Below are 23,765 nucleotides of genomic sequence, written 5' to 3' on the forward strand. Positions count from 1 at the left end.
CTTCAGTGATATGTACCGAAGCCACAGTGGCCTTTTTGCCCCCACCCGCACTGACCCATATACTGTATATGGGTCACAATCAGTGGTGGAAAAAGTACTCAAATGTTGTACTTAAGTAAAAGTATCAATTCTGCAATGTAGAAATACTCCTTCACAAGTAAATGTCCGGAATTCAAAATTTACTTGACTAAAAGTACAAAAGTATTGGCATAAAAATGTACTTAAAGTACCAAAAGTACTCATTATGCAGAATATCCCATTTTACAAGTTTAACAAAAAAAAATCTTTTGAAAATAGCAGATCTACAAGCTCACAATGAGTCATATCGCGACGCATTGTGAGCTTGTAGATCGGCTATTTTCAAATGGCCAAAATATATATATAGGGCTAAAGTGGTTAGTGTATGTTTTGTGATAATAATCTAAATCTACACAGTAACTAGTAACTAAAGTTTTCAAATGGAGTAAAAGTATAATATTTGCCTCTGATATGTAGTGAGTGGAGTAGAGTACTGACAATTGGAAACACTCCAGTAAAGTAAAACATACCTGAAGAAGGCATAAGAAGGCACTACTCGCCGGTGGAATCTACCAACAGCCGACGCTGCCTGACGCCGATCTTTTTAATATGGCATTTATCTAAATTCATCTTGTGTTCACCTTTTATGTTTTCTACTATTACTTTTTATTATTTATTTTATTGCTATTTCTACTTTGATTAATGTGTATAATTCTGCCCTACGTTGACTTGATCTTTAGATCTTTAGTTAACCCTAACCCTAACCCTATAAGGGTCCATTTGGTTCCATTTGTACACTCTCAGAGTTATGGGGGTCGTGGAAACCACTGTGGTACACTAAATGGAACAGAGCCTTCATTAGTATCATTGGTAACACCTGTGAAGGAAGTGATAATATGGCTGCTGTGAATATAGCCTATTTTGTATGAAAGATGCTATACAAATAAAGTTATTATTATTTTTGAATAGCCAAAGACATCTTAAAATGACACAGATCTGCGTTCCCTTCCCGGTCTTAATGGGCTAAACGCAGTGAATGTGACGGTAACGCTTGCACCATGATAATAAATACAAATGTATTAGGATAACGTTATATAATCTAGCTAAGGTTACCTGCTGCATGGCGGTTGTTGACAAACACACTGCGGGCAGCGATGGATGCTGGTGTTGTTCCCCATTCAACACTGCATCCCCTATAGCATTGGTTCTCAAAGTGGGGTCCGGGGACCCCCAGGGGTCCTTGAGGGAGTTCCAGGGGGTCCCCAGCTAAATGATAGAATAGGCACCAAATGGACCCTTATGGGTCTGTAACTCTGAGAGTGTACAAATGGAACCATTTGTACACTCTCAGAGTTAAATTGTCCGGGGACCCCCAGGGGTCCTTGAGGGAGTTCCAGGGGGTCCCCAGCTAAATGATAGAATAGGCACCAAAGGGACCCTTATGGGTCTGTAACTCTGAGAGTGTACAAATGGAACCATTTGTACTCTCAGTTAAATTTAACATAGATTTTACAATATAAATTGGGGTCCAAGAGATAGAAATGCCATTAAATGGGGGTTCGTAGCCCTAATGCATGTCAAACTGGGGGTCCTTGAAATTAAAATGGTTGAGAATCACTGCTAGAGCCGTAAAAATAGTCTCTTATTGCGGGTCCCTGGCTTATCTTTTCAAATGGGGGTCCCTGGGCTAATGTGTGTCAATTTGGGGGTTCTTGACGCAAAAAAGGTTGAAAACCACTGCCCTATAGCATACTGTACATGGGCAACTGGCGGCCCGGGGGCCACATGCGGCCCCCACCTTCACTTAATGTGGCCCGCAGGTTAATATCGGAATACTTATATATTATTGATTTCAGCAGTTATACAATTCCAAACACGCAAACATGACCCGCTTTAATTACTTCAGTCTATATTAGTAGCTTAATAACTAGTATTAAAATGATATTCTTTTGTATGTCCAATGTATTTGCATTTAAGTTCATAAAGTTAACATAAGTATAACTAAATGCAGATTCCAATTCAAAAATAACAAAAAAGAAAAATCTAGATTCCAATTCAAAGATGGCAAAATTAGCCGATCTACAAGCTCAGAACTCGTTTTTGAGCTTGTAGATCTGCTATTTTTTGCTATTTTTGTGTAACAGAATGGCTAAAAAAAAGTTAGAATACAGAGAGACAGTACATGCAATGTGGCCCTCTGGAGTGAGTGTGGACATACAGTATAGAGCACCGAAGTCTGACGTAATTTACACATCCTAGGTTTGTCTACCTGGACCAATACATTCTAAAGTACTCTGATGATACAGTTTTGATTTCTCTTTTGGATAGTTCCAGTGATCCTGGACTGCACCAACACAGAGTAAATAAGGTGGTGGAATGGAGTGATAACAACGCTCTTATCATTAACACAAAAAAGACAGAAGAGATTGTTTTTGGTGCCCCACTAGAGATACACAGATCCCCTATTACTATTCATAGTGAACAGATCAACCAGGTATGTTCGTATACATACCTAGGAGTAGTAATAGACCACCTTTTGTCATGGAAAGACCAGATTGAATCAGTGGGTAAGAAGACAAAACAAAGAGTCTATTTCCTTCGCCGTCTGAGATCTTTTGGTGCTAGTAGACAGATTCTTCTTTTGTTTTTCACTTCTGTTATTATGAGTGTCCTGCAGTACTGTAGTACCACCTGGTATGGATGTCTGTCTGTAGCTTTAAAGTCACAACTGCTGCAACAAGTGAACATTTGTTCAAAGATTGTTGGACAACCACTTCAGAGGCTCTATACATCTACGTATGATAACAGTATGATAAGGTTGGCAAGGAATATCACTTCAAACACTAGCCATGCTTTGTATGGAGAATATAGGTTGCTGCCTTCAGGAAGGAGATACAGTGTTCCTACATACAATAAGGTCAAACTGAAGAGGTCCTTTGTCCATCAGACGACATTGAGGCTTAATCAGGAGTTATAAGCCAGGGGTAGGCTGAGTGGTGGACATTGCTCTTGTCTTTGCATGTCTTTATGTATGTATTTGTATTTTGTTGTTCTCTTGTGTCATGTCAAATGTGTGTACTGTTATATGTTGCATACATGGCTGTTTCTGGGTCGCAAGACAAATTTCAGTGCAAACTGACAATAAAGTATTATCGTATTATCGTATCGTATGGTTTGCGGTTTTCCACCCCCATTCTGAATCCCCAAAGACGTATTTAATATCGTGTCAAATAAGAACTGTGTTCCAAAAATAAACAAATGACCCCGGCGGTTTTACTCTTATGGATATGAAGCATCAACTAACGGTGAGAAAACGATAATGTTACTTCCGCCGAATTAGTTACATTTTCACCAGAAACAGACTGTATCAAATATAAGTGACTGACTATCATAAACGATACAGAGCCGCGTGACTCCATAGTCTAAACCAGTTGTGCATGATTGGCCAATACGCTTGTGCAAGGATGCGCTGTGATTGGCCAGTAGCCACTTTGAGTGACAGTTGGGGCAAACGCTCTCACCAAAACATTATTTACTATTCTGTCCCTATCGGTACATAACTCGAACGGCGCTGAGTCGACTAGCAGACCATTGGCCGGTCGACGCGGGCACTCGCGCCTGGAGGCGCTCGGGCGCGTCTCCTCGGCCTCAAGGTCTGCTGAGTCGGCGCGCCTCCGTCATGGTCCAAAACTATACTTTATCGGCGAAAAGAAATAGTCCGCGGTTGTTTGAAAAAGGCACTTCCGCGTTGGCTACAGAAGGGGGCGTGTTTATAGCACAACTGGTTTAGACTTTGTAATGTCGCTACAGAGCCACCTCCCTGACAATATCGCCGAGACAGTTTGTTTATTTTTGGACCACAATTCTTATGAGACGATTCTATGATGACCCAATGTTATTCAAGTCACGCCTTTGTGTCAGAGCTGTGAACATAATACTGTACTAGTGAAGTTACTCAACATTATTCATGGTTTTATTTGTGAAAGTGTACAAAGGATGGAGTATATACAGGACAATGACTCCCAAACGTCATGGTTAAAGGGGTAGTTCACCCCCTCAAAAATACTTTTTTCTATCAATTACTCACCAAATGAAGCCTTGAATTCATGGCGATTTTGTTTTGTTTTTGATACATTCCTGATCCAATACTCCACTGTTTGATGAATTGAAGAAAACAGGAGGCCAAGGCAAAACTATGTATATCATTTTCTTCAAACAAAAAAAGAACTATACTGTCCTGCTTAAGTGATTGTTTTAAATATAGTATTGCTCTTGTTAAGATTGGCCTCCTATTTACTTCAATTACATATTGAATCAGGAATGCGACAGGAACAAAAGGAAATCTCCATGAATTCAAGACTTCATGGGGTGAGTAATTGATTGAACAAAACAGTCATTTGTTGGGTGAACTACCCCTTTGAACTCAATTTGTTTCTACTGTTCCATAAAAGGTACAATCCACTCAACTCCATCCACAAATACAACGCTTTAGAATATGATCTAGACTACATTTGACATACAACGTGATGCTAACAACAGAAATGACTGAAGCTTGGTTTTCATACAACTAGAATCCACAATCAGACAGATGTGGAAACATCCACAGTGACGAAATATAACGCCCGTTCTCAACGTCTGGTCTAGGGACCTGTCAGGGGTCCAAATGGACCCTTACAGGTCTGTAACTCTGAGGGGGTACAAATGGAACCGAGAGTTAAAAGGACCACTTTGCCCATTTTCAACCCATCTTCATATAATTGGTCCTCATTAATGTGCATTATAAGATGGCACAATTTCTGTCCACTCACTCTCATGTCTCATTGGTGGACTGTGGACAGATCAGGAGCCTGCCTACCAGGGACGTCATCGGTAGGCAGGTTTGGTCTTTTCAAACTATAATTCAACCTTTCATTTAATTCTTAATTAATGCAAGAGTATAGAAACAGAAGACATGGCTCTTACTTTTAGCTCATTAAGACCGGGAACGCATCTGTGTGATTTTTGAGATTTATTTGGCTATTTTTTTGAAAAATCGTGGAAAATGTGTGCAAATCTTTGAATATGTATTTTTTAAAGCGAACATTTTTTAACTCTGTTACAACTTCTGGGGGTCCCTGGAACCAAATATTTTGAGATGGGGGTCCATGGCCAGATACATAAAAAAAAAAAAAAATTGTAGATTTTTTTTCAAAAATAGCAGATCTACAAGCTCAAAGCACGGCCCTCGGTGCCGTGCTATAAGCTTGTATATCTGCTATTTTTGAATAGCCCAAAGAAAACGAAAAAAAAAAATGACAGAGATGCGTTCGCGGTCTTAATGGGTTCATAAAAACAATAATAAAAATGTTGTTTGATATTACCAAACCTGCCTACCGATGATGTCACTGGTTGGCAGGTTTCTGAACAGTCCACAGTCGCACCAATGAGACACAGACTAGAGTAGACAGAAATGGTGCCATCTTACAAAGAGCATTGGTGAGAACCAATTATATGAAGATAGTTTAAAAATGGTATCATACTATAATTCTAGTAACCTCTGTAGTGGTGGTGAGTACGTGAGTGAAGATACCCGGTTCTCCTCACTGGCTGGACCAATTGTTCTGATTTTGCACACAGCCATTGACCATTACCATCTGAACGCAACTGTGAAGCCCGTTTTTCAATTTCATCAAATCTTAGCTTCTTATTAGCGTTTTTGTGTCAAACACTGTCGCCATGGTTACGGGGCTGCCCAGCTATGGGACGAACTGCCTCCCGGGTTGCCAGATCATGTGCGCATACCCCCCCACGGATGCGCTGCGCCGACCGGGTATGGTCTAGTTCCTTTAATTAACACTGAGGATTTTACAGTGCACATTGGGGTCCCAGAGATGAAAGAAAAAAAAGGTATCAAATGGGGGGTCTGCGGGGCTAGTGTACTGTATATCAAACTTGGGGTTCAAAAAGGGTTGAGAATCACTGAAATATCCCAAACTGCATCTACAGACAGATGTGACAGAGGGGAGAGAGAGAGAGAGAGAGAGAGAGAGGCAGCTGGATGCTGCAGGTACAACTGTCCAGGTGTTCAGATGCAGTCCAAGTGTCCAGGAGCCAGTTGCACCAGCTCACACTAAGTTCAAACTTAGCCTAGATATAGCTTACATTTTAAGCTATAACTAGGCTAAGTTTGAACTTAGTGTGAGCTGGTGCAACTGGCTCCTGAAGTGCAGCGGTCCGGGTGTTCAGCTGCAGTAGAACTGTCCTGGGTTCGCGCGGCTTCGTTTCCGACTCTGCTGCTGCTCAAAGAACTGTCTGATGTCATCAGGAGTCACGACCTATCAGAGACAGGATAGTCAGATGACAGCGGGTGTTGGGCAGTAACGCGTTAACGCGGTGGTGTAAAGTAACTAAGTACATTTACTCAAGTACTGTACTTAACCCATTAAGACCTGGAACTGTGTCATTTTTAGATTTGAGTTAAAAAGCATTATTTTACACTTTGGCCTATTCAAAAATAGCAGATATACAAGCTCATAGCGCGGCACCGAGTGCCGCGCTACGAGCTTGTAGATCTGCTATTTTTGAAAATTCGTGAAAATGTGTGCAAATCTTTGAATATATAATGTATATATTTTTAAAGCGAACATTTCTAACTCAAATCGTTGCTTCTGGGGGTACCTGGAACAACATATTTTGATGGGGGTCCGCGGCCAAATACATATAATTTTGGGGGTCCTTGACGTGAAAAAGATTGAGCACCACTGATATAGAAACATATGTTTTTCAGAATACTGTTGGAATTTAGGAGACATGTAGGCTTCAGGCCTCATTTAGACCTGAGGCCGATTCTAAAAACGCCTTCTAAAACCTAACCATAGTTTTCTGAAAACGTTCAAATATTACTTAAAAAAAAAAAAAAAAATGAAGTTACTATATTATAGCAACAACTAATGAGACACAGAGGTGGCATCCGGATTGAAAGGTATAACAACGTATAGGTAGCAGCAGGTCTCAATGGGTTATGTCAAATTTAGAATTTTGATTAAGCAGGGTATGCTTTCGGGGCTTGTGATTGGGTTCTACTGAGTGCAGATCCACCCCTCGCTCCCCTTCACACCAATAGCACACTTGGTTGTGGTTGCACTCGCAGCCATTTTACGCCGAACTGTTGAGCAGACATCTTTTATTTCCATATTTCAACTTTTTCTGTTTATTTTTATTTTTATTGAAACCCCCTGTTTGAAGGCTCATGCTTTAAGCTGAAGTAGGTCCAATGCCTGCCTACTGCAAGCCGGCAGCTATTATTTTGTGTTCTAATGACACAAACTAAAAAAATAATGATAATAACAATCACTGACCTTCCCTTCTGCTGCAAACGTCTGGAGAAAATCCTTCAACTCAGTCTTCATATCGTTGTATCCTGTCAAAACAAAATATACTATTAATAGTAGAACTGTCCAATACGAATATTATGCACGCACTAACGGCAAATAATGTAGTGCATTGGTTCTCAAAGTGGGGTCCAGGGACCCCCAGGGGTCCCCAGAAAAAAATGTTAATATAGAGTGACAATCATGTGACTTTAACCATAATTTATACTTTGGCTATTCAAAAATAGCAGATCTACAAGCTCATAGCGCGGCACCAAGTGTCGCAATATGAGCTTGTAGATCTGCTATTTTAAAAAAAATCATGAAAATGTGTGCAAATCTTTGAATATATATATATATATATATATATATATATATATATATATATATATATATATATATATATATATATATATATAAATTATCCCACAATTTTGTTACCCTTTTTTCACCCGGTGCCAATTTTCTAAGTGATCATGGGCACTACACTCCCCCTACCAGCCTAGGGAGCCCAGGGCCGAGCTCATGCCTCCTTCAATGCATGAGAGCCAACTGACCTTCTTGACACCTGACAGGGGGGAATTTCCCTGGTTGGACGTAGCTCGTGGAAGGAACACGTTATTCCAACCAGTTCCCTTCTCCTCCATCAGGCGCCCCGGCTGTCATGGGGGAGGCAGTATAGAGACCAGGATTACTACATGTTTTTGTGAGGGTAGTAACTACCCTGAGAGACACGGGGAGAACATGCAAACTCCACACAGAGTAGGCCCTTTCGCCAACCCCACCTAGGGTATGGGCGCTGATGACGCGGAGGAGAAGACACGCCCCCAGCGCCCACAGCGTCCCCGGCGGGAATCGAACCCAGGACCTTCTAGCTGTGAGGCGACAGCGCTACCGACTGCGCGATTTAAAGTGACTTTGAACATGACATGGTTGTTGGTGACAAACGGGGGCTGGTCTGAGTATTCCTCTACTGGGACTTTCATACACAAATGGCCGAAAATGTCTTGTTGATGCCAGAGGTCACTCAAATAACCGCTTGTTACAACTGAGTTATAGAATATATATGTGTGTGTGTGTGTGTGTGTGTGTGTGTGCGTGCGTGCGTGCGTGCGTGCGTGCGTGCGTGCGTGCGTGCGTGCGTGTGTGAGTGTGAGTGTGTGTAAAACCCGTCGGCTAGACGCCACAAGAGGCACTGGCGAGAGAGCTTAGGCGAGCGAGTCGCCGTGCAGAGCGTTTTTACACAGTATGTAATAATAATAAATTGTCATGGGTTTTTAAAATCTGTCAGGATATCCGGAGGGAATTTTATTTTTCGGTCTGGGCCATAAAAGAAACGGTCAAAACCGGCAATTACCATGTATTCATATATGTGTTTTATTAGTGTTATGTTAACTAGACCATACCCGGTCGACGCATCCGTGGGGGGATATGCGCACATGATCTGGCAACCCGGGAGGCAGTTCGTCCCATAGCTGGGCAGCCCCGTAACCATGGCGACAGTGTTTGACACAAAAACGCTAATAAGAAGCTGAGATTTGATGAAATTGAAAAACGGGCTTCACAGTTAAGTTCAGATGGTAATGGTCAATGGCTGTGTGCGAAATCAGAGCAATTGGTCCAGCCACTGAGGAGAACCGGGTAGCTTCACCTACTCACTCACTCACTCACTCACCACTACAGACAGAGGTTACTAGAATTATAGTAGGATGTTAATTAGTACCATGTATAATCTCCAGCTGTTGGACTCGGTTCAGGTTGTCCAGGGCTGACATCAGAGGGTCGTGGCCGCTCTGGTCGTCGCTCTTTCCTTTGTTCTCATAGGCCAGCACAGTGTCCGACTCATCCAATAGGAAACTGACTCCACTGGTAGAGTACAACTCCTGCATAGCAACATGCAGTTTAGTACACACATACGTTATGATGAAGACTATGACTTCCCAATAAAAAAAAATGTTTTCTGTTTAGTTCTTTTTTATACATTTCCAAAAATATATATATATTAAAAAGATATTGCCAAACATTTTCAGAAACTCTATAAAGAAAACATTTTTCAGAAGAATTTCAGAAAAATCGAAGAAAAATCATTCTATGAATAAAAAATAAAAAAACGTTTAACCCATTTAGACCTGGAACGCATCTGTCACTTTAGATTTCTTTGGCTATTCAAAAATAGCAGATATACAAGCTCATAGCGCGGCACTCGGTGCCGCGCTATGAGCTTGTAGATCTACTATTTTTGAAAAATCGTTTTTTCAAAAAACTGTTAGGATTTAGAAAACATTTTAAAGAATTGCCTCAGGTCTTAATGGGTTAACCAATAGTGAAAATAGCAGATCTACAAGCTTGTATATTTTGTTGAGTAGCTAATTCATAATGTCCCAGGGAGGCACCAGATAATCTTTTGGGTCTCGAGCTGAAAATAACCACAGATTTAGACTACGAGTAATATATTGCCGCGGTCAGGTGGAAAAACATGAAAAGTTGAAGAAATGACAAATTCCACCATCTTACCTGACAGGAAGTGCAGGAGCAGAGTTTGGAGCGCCAGGCGGACGGCCAGAACACGGCTCCCGATTGGCCGGTTTTCCGACCAATGAGCTGCAGCTCCTTCAGCCTGCACGCCACCTCCTGACGAGCTCGTTTAGACGGAACCTCGTCACGGTCGCTCTGGAAGACACAACCAAACGAGTCCACCAATTTACCTGCTTTTGCTTAACCCAGTAAGACCTGAGGCCGATTCTGCAAATTCCTCCTAAATCAGTACTTCTCACATTCACACAAAATGTTCAAAAATAGCAGATGTACAAGCTCGCAGCGTGGCACGAAGTGACCGCGCTGTGAGCTTGTAAATCTGTTATTTTTGAATTATTTTGCATAATTGTCATAATCGTTTCCACATTGAACAATATTCACATCTTCAAACATTTTCCCCCAAAAATCCGAAATAGCAGATCTACAAGATCACAATGTGTCGCAATGCGATCCAGTTAGCTGTAAGTTGTAAGTGTAAATTAAATGTATACACTATGGCAGTCATTTCTTTATATAATTAAGTTATTTGTCATATCTGCCCTGTGCAAGTTTTGTTTACAAAGAATAAAGGCTAAATGTAATTTCTATGTTCCAAAGTTCTATGCCAAAAAGCACAATTAAATCGCAATTATTTGTATGACAATTAATCATCAAGTACAATTTGACAATTTGATTTGGCGACAGCCCTCCCTGTGTGTGTGTGTGTGTGTGTGTGTGTGTGTGTGTGTGTGTGTGTGTGTGTGTGTGTGTGTGTGTGTGTGTGTGTGTGTGTGTGACTTTGCGTGCATTTGTCTGTGGAGCTAATCTCGCAAACCATTGGACCGAAGAACACAATCCTTTCATAGAAGCATAGGATTACCACTCACTGAATCAAGTCAAAATCTAACTTAAACTGGCCTATTTTCATTTTGTTTTGCTTAAACTTTTTTAAAAAGCTATTAGGCTGCTATGTTCTATTTATTATCAAAGCAGGCCGCGTTTTATTTTATTCATTTGCACTAACATGGGGACCACTGAAATTACAGTGGGCCTGCATAGCACTTTACAACTCTAAAGACACTTTTTTCTCCAATTCACAAATGTTTGTTTTGTGTTTTGATAGTAACAGAATCCCAAAAAATAAAAAAGACAAAATGAAAAAGCTGATTTCTTGTATTATTTTCTATAATTTCGTCAATGCAACAAAACATGGCATAATATTGAAATAGAAGTTAAACTTAAACCACCAAATAGCGTGCTTTAAACTGAACCTGCTGCAGGGATTTGACAAACATTTAATGAATGGTCATTTACATGTATTTGTAATTAGTCATTTTGATAGGCTAATGTACACTTGATAGGCTAATATGCCCATGTTACCTTCATTATAAGGCTTTTTTTTATCATCTTTTTTTTGCAGCTCCAGAGTCCACAGATACAGTAAATATTGTGAAAATAGCCAAACTACAAACTCACAACGCCTCGCACTGCGAGGCGTTGTGAGCTTGTAGATCGGCTATTTCCTCTGCCTTATGTAATATTTGACAATTTGGTATTAAAAAGGTCTTAAGTCATTCAATTGTAACGTTAGAAATGTGCAGAAAAGTGCAGATACCCTGTATACACTCATACTGTATGTTGGTTTGTTTACTGTTGAGTGAGAAAACAATGTTGGGCATTAAGCTAATCATCTCAGGACCCGCCCCAAAATAATTCCAAATTAACCCATTAACTCTTTCAGTGCCAGAGTATTTTCATAAAGTACTCCCCCAGTGCCAGCAATTTTTTTTTTTTTTTTTTGTTATTTAATTTTCAAATAACTTGTCTATATGCAGTATGCAACTCATACGACAGTTCTACCAGTAGAGAGCAGCAAATCGAGCCATTGATCACCTCGTTGACTCGCTCGCCCCCTCCCAAACAGGCTCACGTGACATCCGGTCATAACCGGATGTTTACGTTTTCGACAATCTCTGATCGGGTTAAAATACGATGTTATACACGACTACGATGACTGATCGTCACCCAGACCAAAGAGAATAGACGTAGACCTCTCCGTTCGTTTTTTCTACCGTGTGAAAAACCGTGACTTTCCCTATTCTGGCCGAAAATTACCGCGGGAAAAAAATGAGAACCGGAAACGGAATCTGCGTCATGAAACCGGAACCCAATGAGTCTGAAGGAGTCAGGAAGCGAAAGTGATCATGAGAAATAAACAGAATAGCGCGACCACAATCAAAAGTAAAAACTCGGGATTTCTCGTTCTGGCAGGGAGGGTACTCATAGCGCGGCACCGAGTGCCGCGCTACGAGCTTGTAGATCTGCTATTTTTGGAAAAACGTGAAAATGTGTGCAAATCTTTGAATATATTCTTTTAAAGCGAACATTTTTAACTCTATTCTTTGCTTCTGGGGGTCCCTGGAACAAAACATTTTGAGATGGGGGTCCGTGGCCAAATACATATAATTTTGGGGGTCCTTGACATTAAAAAGTTTGAGCACCACTGATATAGAAACATACGTTTCTCAGAAAACTGTTGGGATTTAGGAGACATCGGCTTCAGGTCTTACCACTGCACTAGGGGTCTGCGAAGCCAGTCTGCATTTTATTTGATTATGTGTCCCTCTCCCATGGGCGGCACCGAGTGCCACGCAATGAACTTGTAGATCTGCCTTTTTTTCTTTTTTTTCCGTGCAAATCTTGGAATTTATATATATATTTTTAAGCGAACATTTGTAACTCAAATCTTTGCTTCTGGGGATTCTACAAATGTCTTCTAACAGTTTTCTGAAAAACGTATGTTGCTATAATATCAGTGGTTCTCAAACTTTTTTCATGTCCCCCCCAAAAACAATTATTTGGCCGAGGACCCCCATCTCAAAACATTTAGTTCCAGGGACCCCCAGAGGCAAAGATTTGAGTTAAAAATGTTCGCTTTAAAAATATATACATAAATATTCAAAGAATAGCACAAATTTCCCCGATTTAAAACAAAAATGCAGATCATAGCTCGGCACTCTGTGCCGCGCTATTGAGCTTGCTGCTATTTTTTTGATAGCCAAAGAAATCTTAACATGACACTGAAATTTGTATTTGTAGTCCATGAGCCAGACGAGATTTCATTATCGAAAGAGTGGGCAAAACCAAACCTATATTAAATTGTTTATAGGGTCAATATAAGTAAATAAATATATGATAACCTTTACACAGGAGCACCTTTTTCATATTTATCACACATTTTGTTATTTTCCCCATACGTACATGACAGGTGAAAAAATGACAAAAATGTAAAAATAGTTATCATAATGAAACTTCCCCAGTTGATTACTTAAATGAAGACAATGATTTATCGTATTACAAGTTTTCTGAAATTGTTATTATATATGATATGCAATATGCAAATATGCAAATTGGGCATTAGGAAAATATGCCCTGAATTTGCATAACTTTCCAGAAACAACATTGGAACATTGGACAAAGCCAGAGTGAACATTCTTATTTAATTTTGTTAAGATGTTGGAGTCAAAGGTTTTTAACGAGGGAATATTCAATATCTAGCTCAATTTTGGGGCTCTGGCTCATGGACTAAATGCCTAATTTGCAGTGGAAAGGTTATCATATATGTATTTACTTATATTGACCCTATAAACAATTTAATATAGGTATGGTTTTGCCCACTCTTTCGATAATCACTGCTCAATTTTGGGGCTCTGGCTCATGGACTATTGTTGAGATTTGTAATGTTGCCAGTTCACAGCATGCTGGCCTGTCGCTGTCCATCGGCGGTGGTCCTGAACCGTTCAACGGATGTATGTAGATCAACATGGATATTTTGATGCCGTTCATTCACACGACAGATACAAAGCTATAGGCTACCATTTACTTTCAATGGAGGCCAGTAACATGACGATACAAAGCGACACCCAGCTTGTACATCTGCTATTTTCACAACTTTTGGAAATGTTTGAAAATGTATGGAATTTGTTTAGATTTTCTTTTAGTATGTTTTTTTTTAAATGTTTCAAAACGTTTTTTTTTAAATAGGAAACGTAATAAATGAATAAATAAAATTAAAGATATTTACACCATTGTTTGGGAACCCCTGATCCAGCCCATGCTCACCATGACGGATTTTGCAGTGTGTGTGTGTGTGTGTGTGTGTGTGTGTGTGTGTGTGTGTCTGTGTGTGTGTTAGGGCTAGTAGTAACTTTCCTCAGAAATTATATTTGAATATTGGTCTTAAAAATTGGCAGATATTCAAATATATATATATATATATATATATATATATATATATATATATATATATATATATATATATATATATACACACACACATATATACATATATATTGGTTTTTTTATGTTTATTTGACAGCGACAATACAAAAACAATGTATCAAGCAGAGTCCTGCAACGGGCCGGGTACCCGCGTTAGACGGGTGAAAACGGGTGAACATTTTACTTTGATAAGATCACGGGCACGGGGACGGGCGGTACTGAACTAATCGCGGGCGGGTATCATTTTATTGTGAAAATCAGAGAGCACTGTTACCGCCCAAACAACGTCACTTGTGTAACTTAACACAGCACAACCGCATGGAGCACGCTGGTCAGTTATCTTAACTCACAAAAACACATTGAATATCCTGTTAAACCTTCAAATTAAAACCATCTGACGAAAAACAATGACACATGTGTGCTGCGTAGATGCGCGTTCGCGCGAGTGGCTTAAGCTCGCTCCACCGTCTTCACTTGATTTCGTACGAACCTGACCACTGAATGTAGCGCTGTTGTTGAAGGCTGCTATATTTTTCAACACACTTTTCAATAGGAGTTACATTTTACTTTTTTGCATGTAATCACAAGTAAACAGGCAGACAACGGGTCGTTTATTTGACGGGCGGGGCGGGTCTGGTTCGTATTTTAAAATAATCACGGGTGACGGGTCTGTCTACGGATCTGATTATTGACGGGCGGGGCGGGCGCGGGTTCTCAAAATTGGACCCGTGCTGGACTCTGGTATCAAGTGCTCGGATCCAATAAAACATATATTTTGTTTGTTTTTATAACTTGATACATTGTTTTTTGTATTGTCCCTGTCAAATAAACATTAAAAAATAATAATAATATTAAGGCCGGGCCGTTAACGCCGTTAACGCCGTTACCGGGCTAAGTTAACGGCGGACTCTTATCGCGCGATAAAAAAAATTACCGCCGTTAATCTATTCTCAAGTGATTGTGTGACTAGCATACATGCGTGTGTCAGACTGCTCCTCCTACCTGCTGCTTAGAGTTAGAGGAGCTGCACTCGCTCGCCTCTCATTGAAAATGAATGTCCTTAATGTAACAAGCTGCCTAAAGCCTTCTGTATGAAAAGCTTCGTTTATGACCATTCGTCGGATTGACGTTCGTTTTATTGAACTCAGTGTTTTCCCGCGACCGTCTTTCACTTAGAATCAAATGTCCGTCAAGTCAAACGACAGTAACACTTGATTCCGGACGGTTGGCCTTCAAAATAAGAGCGTATGTCCCGTTTTACTTTAGGTCAGAGAAATTCAAAATAAGAGTACACTGACTTGCTTCTTTTTTTTTAAGAAGAACAATGCTCAGTTTTCATTGTTGCTACACTTAGAATATCAAATAAAAAGTGTGAACCAAAAAAATAGGATACTTAAAGTTAAGAGTGATACTGACTTGTTATAGATGAAGAATGCTTAGTTTTCAATGTTGCTACACTTAGAATATCAAATAACAAGTGTGGGAACCCAATAGCACTTAAATAGTGATATTGACAGTTTTTTTTTTTTATAATTTGACGTTGCAACACTTAAAATATAGAATATGACATTTTAACGGTAATATAGTATATCGTATCGATATCGCAATATCGAGAAACGTAAGGAGGAAAGAAAAAGCAAGGACTTACTTCTGGTCATTATTTGGGTAGAACACACATATTTTGAATGCCTTCGGCAGACTTCAAATGAGCCATTTTAATCTAGATTAATCTAGATTAACTCCAGGATTGCAGATAGATTAATCTAGATTAAAAAAATTAATCTATGCCCACCTCTAAATAATATATAATATATAATATATATATATATATATATATTATTTTTTTCCCGAATATTAATTTTCATATTCGAATATACATATTTTCCCCATATTCGAGGAACATTCGAAATTCAAATATTAATTTACCAGCCCTAGCGTGCGTGTGTGTGCGTGAATGGTGGGACTTACGGTTTCCTGAGCTGTGTTGTGCAGGCTAGTCGAGGCCTCCTCCACTCCTCTCTTCTCCTCCTCTTTCTTCACTTCCTTCTCTTTCTTCACCTCCTCCTCGCCTCGCTCCCCCTCTTTCTTCGCCTCCTCCCCTCCGCTCTTCTTCTCCTCCTCCTCTGTCTTCACCTCCCTCTCTCCGTTCTCTGAGCCAGCAGCAGAACACCCTGTCCAGACAGGCACAACAGTCATTCTAAGTACTGTACTTGAGTACACTTTTGAGGTATTTTTACTTTACTGGAGTATTTCCAATTTCCAGTACTTTTACTTCTACTCCACTACATCTCAGAGGCAAATATTGTACTTTTACTCCACTACAATTATTTGAAAACTTTGGTTACTACTAGTTACTTTGCAGATATAAATTACTATATTATGAAACATACATAAACCACTTTAGGCCTATTATATACATGGGCTATTTGAAAATAGCAGATCTACAAGCTCACAACGCGTCGCTTTGCGACGCGTTGTGAGCTTGTATGTTGAATTGAATGCATAGGACCACAATGGAAACAAGTCCATAGGACTTTTTTTGAGTGCGTGCGTGCGTGCTCCGGAAATCTCATTTCCATTTGATTCCAGGAGTGAGTCTGGCATGAAGGCTTGTATGGGCGTATCTAGCGCATTACCAAAAAACCGAGCCTATCAGCGTCGTCGCTCATCGTTCTGTGATTGACAGCGACAGTTGGCCAATCAGGTGGCGAGTTCGAGTGAGCCCGAATGAAGCCGAGTGCAGCCTGAGTGCAGCCGACAAAAGACGAACGGCAGCCATTGTTGTTTGTGCGAGTGCCTTCACTTCTTATTTTCGGCTTTAAAACGCTCTCAAACTTATTTTTTGAGGCACGGAATTGACTTTTAAGATATCGTTTGGATAGAATTGAGTTGTTTAACTTCATATATGTGGTCAATTAATCATGACAGAGCCTATTTAAAAATATAGCCTATTTGAATATAAATTCAGAGAACCGGCAGGGGCGGGCAGTGATACGCATGTATCCGAATAAAGCAACCTATTTTGGGCATGGCCGTCTCAAAAGTCCTGTTGCGTCACATTAGCTCTGGAGGTGGTAAAATGCACTGCAATTGGCTGAGGGGGAACAACGATCATTGGCTGAAGGGGTTGTCAGTCAACGGTATTGCTCCCGCCCACATCCACATTGCCACAATGGGCGTTTGTGCCAGACTCGCGTGGAATCAAATGGAAATGAGATTTCCGGAGGGAGGGTTTACCAGGCTAGAGCAGCAAGTGAATTTGGTACCTTTGATGTGAGCCGTGTACTTCCACAGGAAGGAGTGCTGGTTCATACACATCTCACAGACCATCTCCTGAGTCTCCACTGAGTCAGGAGCCGTACGGCCCAGGTGCTAAAAAAACACACACACACACACACACACACACACACACACACACACACACACACACACACACACACACACACACACACACACACACACACACACACACACACACAGTATGTAAGTCATTGGTTCTCAAAGTGGGGTCCGGGGACACCCAGGGGTCGTTGGGGGGGTTCCAGGGGGTCCGCAGCTAAATGTGTTAATATAGCATCACGATGATTTTAACCTTTTATGCTTTGGCTATTGAAAAATAGCAGATCTACAAGCTCATAGCGCGGCACCGAGTGCCGCACTATGAGCTTGTAGATCGGCTGTGGCTATGTCTTTGGCTAAATACATAAATTGAATACATTTTTGGGGGGGGCTTGACATGAAAACAGTTTGAGAACCACTGATATAATAGCAACATAATGTTTTTTTTTTTTTTAAGAAAGCTGTTAGGATTTAGAAGACATTTGTAGAATCTCCCAGAAGCAAAGATTTGAGTTAAAAATGTTTTACTAAAATACATTATAGATTTGCACCAAATTTTCACGATTTTTCTAAAATAGCAGACGAGCTTGTACATCTGCTATTTTTGAATAGCCAAAGTATAAAATAATGGTTTAAGTGGTTACACACAGATGTGTTCCCGGTTTAAATGGGTGGTCAAACTTAACGCTCCAAATGACGCCAAACTTTCGATAACATCATTAATTATCCATCAAGTTATCGTACCCGGGACAATAGAATTCCAAAGGGCTTTGACATAACTTGTCACCGACATTACACCATTTCTGGGGACAGACACACAGTAGCCTCGGAAACCCATGCCTTTTTTTTTGTTTCAAAAGAAAAAAAGCCTGGGAGAACCTTGCAGGAACGCTGGTCTTAGGACCTTGTTATCTCCTAACCAATCAGAGTGCTCCAAACCCAGGCGCTGGAATCCAGCGCCTGGGTTTGGCTCCGCCCTTCAAGACCATCGATTGGGCTCGTTCTTTCAGTCTAGACACACAGTGGACAAAAGTGTGTACTAGTCAAGGAATTGTTCATTCAATACTAAATCCATTGTGTAAAAGGTATGGCTTCATGTTATTTTTTTCAATAGCAGCTCAGCTTGTATTTTCAAATACCCAATGTATATAGGGATTAATGCGGTTAAACTGATTCTGATTAGTATATAAGGTCATTTAGCTGGGGACCCCCTGGAACCTCCCAACTTTGACAACCGAAGTACTAGTGTAATGTCACGGATTTGCTCCTGCTAAGTGTAGGATGGCCAGCAGAGGGCACCGGAGCACTTCAGAAACATCAGTAGCTGTTCAGTGTGTACTTTGTCATAGGCTCTATTCACAGCAGCCATATTATGAAGACATTCACAGGTGTTACCAATGATACTAATGAAGGCTCTGTTCCATTCTGGTCAAACAGAGTCAGGGTTGCTGATATTGTGTGCATGTTGGCTCACTGGAAACACCAGTGGGTCTACAGTTGGGGACCAGGGACCCTCATGGGCTTCCAAATGGCCCCTTATGGGTGTGTAACTCTGAGTGTACAAATGGAACCAAATGGACCCGTAAGGGTCCATTTGGTTCCATGTGTCCACTCTCAGAGTTATGGGGGTCGTGGAAACCACTGTGCTAGACTAAATGGAACAGAGCCTTCATTAGTGTCATTGGTAACACCTGTGAAGGAAGTGATAATATGGCTGCTGTGCATAGAGCCTATTCTACAGGGGTTCACAAACTTCTGGAAGTGATATTTTTGTTCAAACAAAAACCTAAAAGGTCTATATTGTGATAGTTGTGGTAGAGGTGTTGCATTACCCGGCCGTGAAACCAGTCCTCACAGACGATGCACTGTATCATTTCATCTTCCACCTGAGAAACACATGCACAAGTTATGGTTAATATTACTGATGTTAAGGGGCGCCCGCTGGCCTAGCGGTCCAGGCGCATACCACAACACATACGCTGGTAATCCAGCTTGACAGCGTGTCGCGGGTTCGACTTCCGATCCCGACGACCTTTGCTGTGTTTCACCCCCAATCTCTCTCCTCATTACGTTTCAACCTACTTTCCTATCAATAAAGGCAGAAAAAGGCCCAAAAAATATATTTGAAAAAATGTATATATACTGATACTAGAACTACTATAAACGAATATACAAGTCATGGAAAATGCGATTTAATGCTAATTACTAACTAATGCTACGATTACGTCCATCTACTCATTGTGTATGGATTATAATTATTTATTTGTATTTGTTTTGAAAACAATAATAATACTAAAAAGCTTCTTGATTATTTGGTAATAGCCTCTATGCACAGCAGCCATATTGGAAAGAAATTGGGCCTCTTCTTACTTCCTTCACAGGTGTTACCAATGATACTAATGAAGGCTCTGTTCCATTCTGGTCAGGGTGCTGATATCGTGCATGTTGGCTCACTAGAAACACTCCATTTTGGTTCCCAAATGGCCCCTTATGGTGGGTGTGTAACTCTGAGAGTGTACAAATGGAACCAAATGGACCCGGAAGGGTCCATTTGGTTCCATTTGTACACTCTCAGAGTTATGGGGGTCCTTGAAAATAAGACAACCACTATGCCACACTAAATGGAACAGAGCCTTAATTAGTATCATTGGTAACACCTGTGAAGGAAGTAAGGAAGGGGCCCAGTGCATTCCCAATATGGCTGCTGTGCATAGAGCCTATTGGGTTATTTGTTCTAAATATCGCTTCTGATATATTTTCGGTTGAAATGGTTTATCTGGTCATCATTACTACTACTACTACTACTAATAATAATACTAATAATAATAAGTACCGGGTCTTCTGGGTCAGGGTAAGGTCTCTTGCAGGTACAGTACAATCCACAGAAGTTGTGACTGTATTTATTAGCACCGTTCAGCTGCTGCTTCTCCTGAAAAACACACACCATTAATTACACATACATCTGTGTGTGTGTATGTGTATGTGTATGCGTATGCGTATGCGTATGCATGTGTGTGTGTGTGTGTGTGTGTGTGTGTGTGTGTGTGTGTGTGTGTGTGTGTGTGTGTGTGTGTGTGTGTGTGTGTAAACTCACTGAATACAATTTACACTCCAGATCAGTGAACCTGCTGTTCCCACAGTCACAACGGAAGTTTCTATCAAACAAACACACGACAATTACAACAACAGTGACGACCATAGTAATAACAACAACATAGGGCTGGGCAATTCACCCAAAAATACATTAACCCATTACAACCGGGAACGCATCTGTGTAACCACTTAAACCATTATTTTATACTTTGGCTATTCAAAAATATCAGATCTACAAGCTCGTACTCGCTTGTAGATCTGCTATTTTTGAAAAATCGTGAAAATTTGTGCAAATCTTTCAATACATATATTTTTAAAGCGAACATTTGTAACTCAAATCTTTGCTTCTGGGGGATTCTACAAATGTCTAAATCCTAACCGTTTAAAAAAAAAAACTCACGTTGCCATAATATCAGTGGTTCTCTTTTTCATGCCAAGGACTCCCAAAATGATCTCAATAATATGTATTTGGCCACAGACCCCCATCTCAAAATATGTTGTTCCAGGGACCCCCCAGAAGCAAAGACTTGAGTTAAAAATGTTCGCTTTGACAAATATATATATGCAAAGATTTGCAAAAAAAATCTCAATGTATCTAAAATAGCAGATCAATATCTGCTATTTTTTTGATAGCCAAATAAATCTGAAAATGACACAGATGCGATCCCGGTCGTAATGGGTTAAAACCGAGATTTAGATAACCCACTTAATCTTGCTCATGTAGGTTCATCGAATAATCGAGAAGTATTTTTTTTCCGTATATATGACTGTATCGACACAAAGTAATTTGAATATATTTTTTATAATCAACTAAATTGATTGGTCTGATGAATTACTTGACCATGTATTATACTTCGTTGTTCAATGGTGGCGTACAAAAATAGTGACAATAGCCGATCTACAAGCTCACAACGCATCGCATAACAATGCACTGTGAGCTTGTAGACCTGCTATTTTCACTATTCTGTTAAATAATCGTTCATAAGCAAACGTTTGAAATAATTGTAATGTACAACAACAACAACAGCAATAATAAGGGTAATAATAATAATAATAATCACCTTTTAGTGTAGAGTTCAAAGAGGTCGTGACCTTCGTGACATTTATAAGAGCAGGCCAGACAGATGCCGGCTGGTTCCACGTGCGCGGGCGTGCACGTGTTACAGGCATACAGGGCCTGTCGCTTCACATAGCCCTGGAAACACACACACACACACACACACACACACACACACACACACACACACACACACACACACACACACACACACACACACACACACACACACACACACACACACACACACACACACACACACACACACACACACACACACACACAAACTTTGTTGTCAAGAGTTATTGCAGCATTTCAAGCTTTTAAGCTTTGAAGATTCATCTATTTATTATTAGATATTTGCCAGGACCTAAAAAGTTAGCTTCACAGGATAAACATAACAAACAAAGCAATGGAAAATACACTTCTGGATCAGCGGTTTCCTCCAACCTGCTTTCCTTGGAGCCCCTATGATTGTCACAACCATGACATTGTACTTGACGATTAATTGTCATATAAATTAAGTGAGATTCAATTGTCCCAAAAGGAAAAAGACCAAGGGTTCACAACACGGATGCGTTGTGAGCTTGTAGATCTGCTATTTTCACTCACTTGGTCCCAGGGAGACCAAAACCAAATTTCTGTTTTGGGTCTGGGCTAAAAGGTTTGGAAACCAGTGTATTAGAGGTTAGATGTTTGGTAGATGTTATAGGTGATGTTAGTTATTCCATGTTAGATGTAGATGTAAGGGTTTATATGTGGGTAGGAGCATCTCTTGTTATGTATTGTTGGGTGTTATGTTGGATGTTATGGTAGATATTGTTAACAGTCTAGATGTTAGATGCAGATGTTATGCTACAGTAGGTGTTATGGTAGATATTGTTACCTGTGGATAGGAGCATCTCTCTGTGTGTTAGACGTAGGTGTTATGGTGGATATTGTTACCTGTGGATAGGAGCATCTCTCTGTATGTTAGATGTAGGTGTTATGCTGGATAGTGTTACCTGTGGATAGGAGCATCTCTCTGTGTGTTAGATGTAGGTGTTATGGTATATATTGTTACCTGTGGATAGGAGCATCTTTCTGTGTGTTAGACATAGGTGTTATGGTGGATATTGTTACCTGTGGATAGGAGCATCTCTTTGTGTGTTAGATGTAGGTGTTATGGGGGATATTGTTACCTGTGGATAGGAGCATCTCTCTGTGTGTTAGATGTAGGTGTTATGGTGGATATTGTTACCTGTGGATAGGAGCATCTCTCTGTGTTAGATGTAGGTGTTATGGTGTATATTGTTACCTGTGGATAGGAGCATCTCTCTGTATGTTAGATGTAGGTGTTATGGTGGGTATTGTTACCTATAGATATGAGCATCTCTCTTTAGGTTAGATGTTATGGTGGATATTGTTACCTATAGATATGAGCATCTCTCTTTAGGTTAGATGTTATGGTATATATTGTTACCTGTGGATAGGAGCATCTCTCTGTATGTTAGATGTAGGTGTTATGTAGGTGTTATGGTGTATATTGTTACCTGTGGATAGGAGCATCTCTCTGTATGTTAGATGTAGGTTGTTATGATGGGTATTGTTACCTATGGATATGAGCATCTCTCTTTAGGTTACATGTTATGGTGGATATTGTTACCTATAGATATGAGCATCTCTCTTTAGGTTAGATGTTATGGTATATATTGTTACCTGTGGATAGGAGCATCTCTCTGTATGTTAGATGTAGGTGTTAAGGTGGATATGGTTACCTGTGGATAGGAGCATCTCTCTGTGTGTTAGATGTAGGTGTTATGGTGGATATTGTTACCTGTGGATAGGCGCATCTCTCTGTATGCTAGATGTAGGTGTTATGGTGGATATTGTTACCTGTGGATAGGAGCATCTGTCGTAGTCTGATCCTCCTAAAACAGCAGAGGCTTCCTCCTCCAGCTCCTCATCCTCCTCCAACACCTCCACCAGAGACACTGTGGCTTCTTCTGCCTCCTTGTCCGACATCACAACGACTATACAGCAACACTGTATATACAGATCTAGAATGACTAGAATAAACCCTGCTGCACACAGTGAGTGTGCTGTGGATGAACTGAGGGACAAAACAACAACAA

At 40.4% G+C, this 23,765-nt stretch overlaps 1 protein-coding gene across 1 annotated transcript; it reads right to left on the reverse strand.

Annotated features, from left to right (window-relative positions):
- Positions 1-3,996: 3,996 nt before the first annotated feature.
- On the reverse strand, positions 3,997-23,765 carry LOC311063872 (putative E3 ubiquitin-protein ligase UBR7). Its single transcript, XM_084083489.1, has 11 exons — positions 23,527-23,765; positions 21,656-21,789; positions 20,596-20,656; positions 20,335-20,430; positions 19,334-19,387; positions 17,429-17,534; positions 16,131-16,333; positions 9,882-10,037; positions 9,091-9,250; positions 7,356-7,417; positions 3,997-6,332 (listed from the first exon to the last, which is right to left on the reverse strand). Exons 1-11 carry the CDS (start codon positions 23,653-23,655, stop codon positions 6,240-6,242), a joined length of 1,254 nt encoding a protein of 417 aa, XP_083939615.1. The 5' UTR covers positions 23,656-23,765; the 3' UTR covers positions 3,997-6,239.

Source organism: Gymnoscopelus microlampas, assembly GCF_963454915.1.
Source record: "Gymnoscopelus microlampas genome assembly, chromosome: 16".
Taxonomy (NCBI): Eukaryota; Metazoa; Chordata; class Actinopteri; order Myctophiformes; family Myctophidae; genus Gymnoscopelus; species Gymnoscopelus microlampas.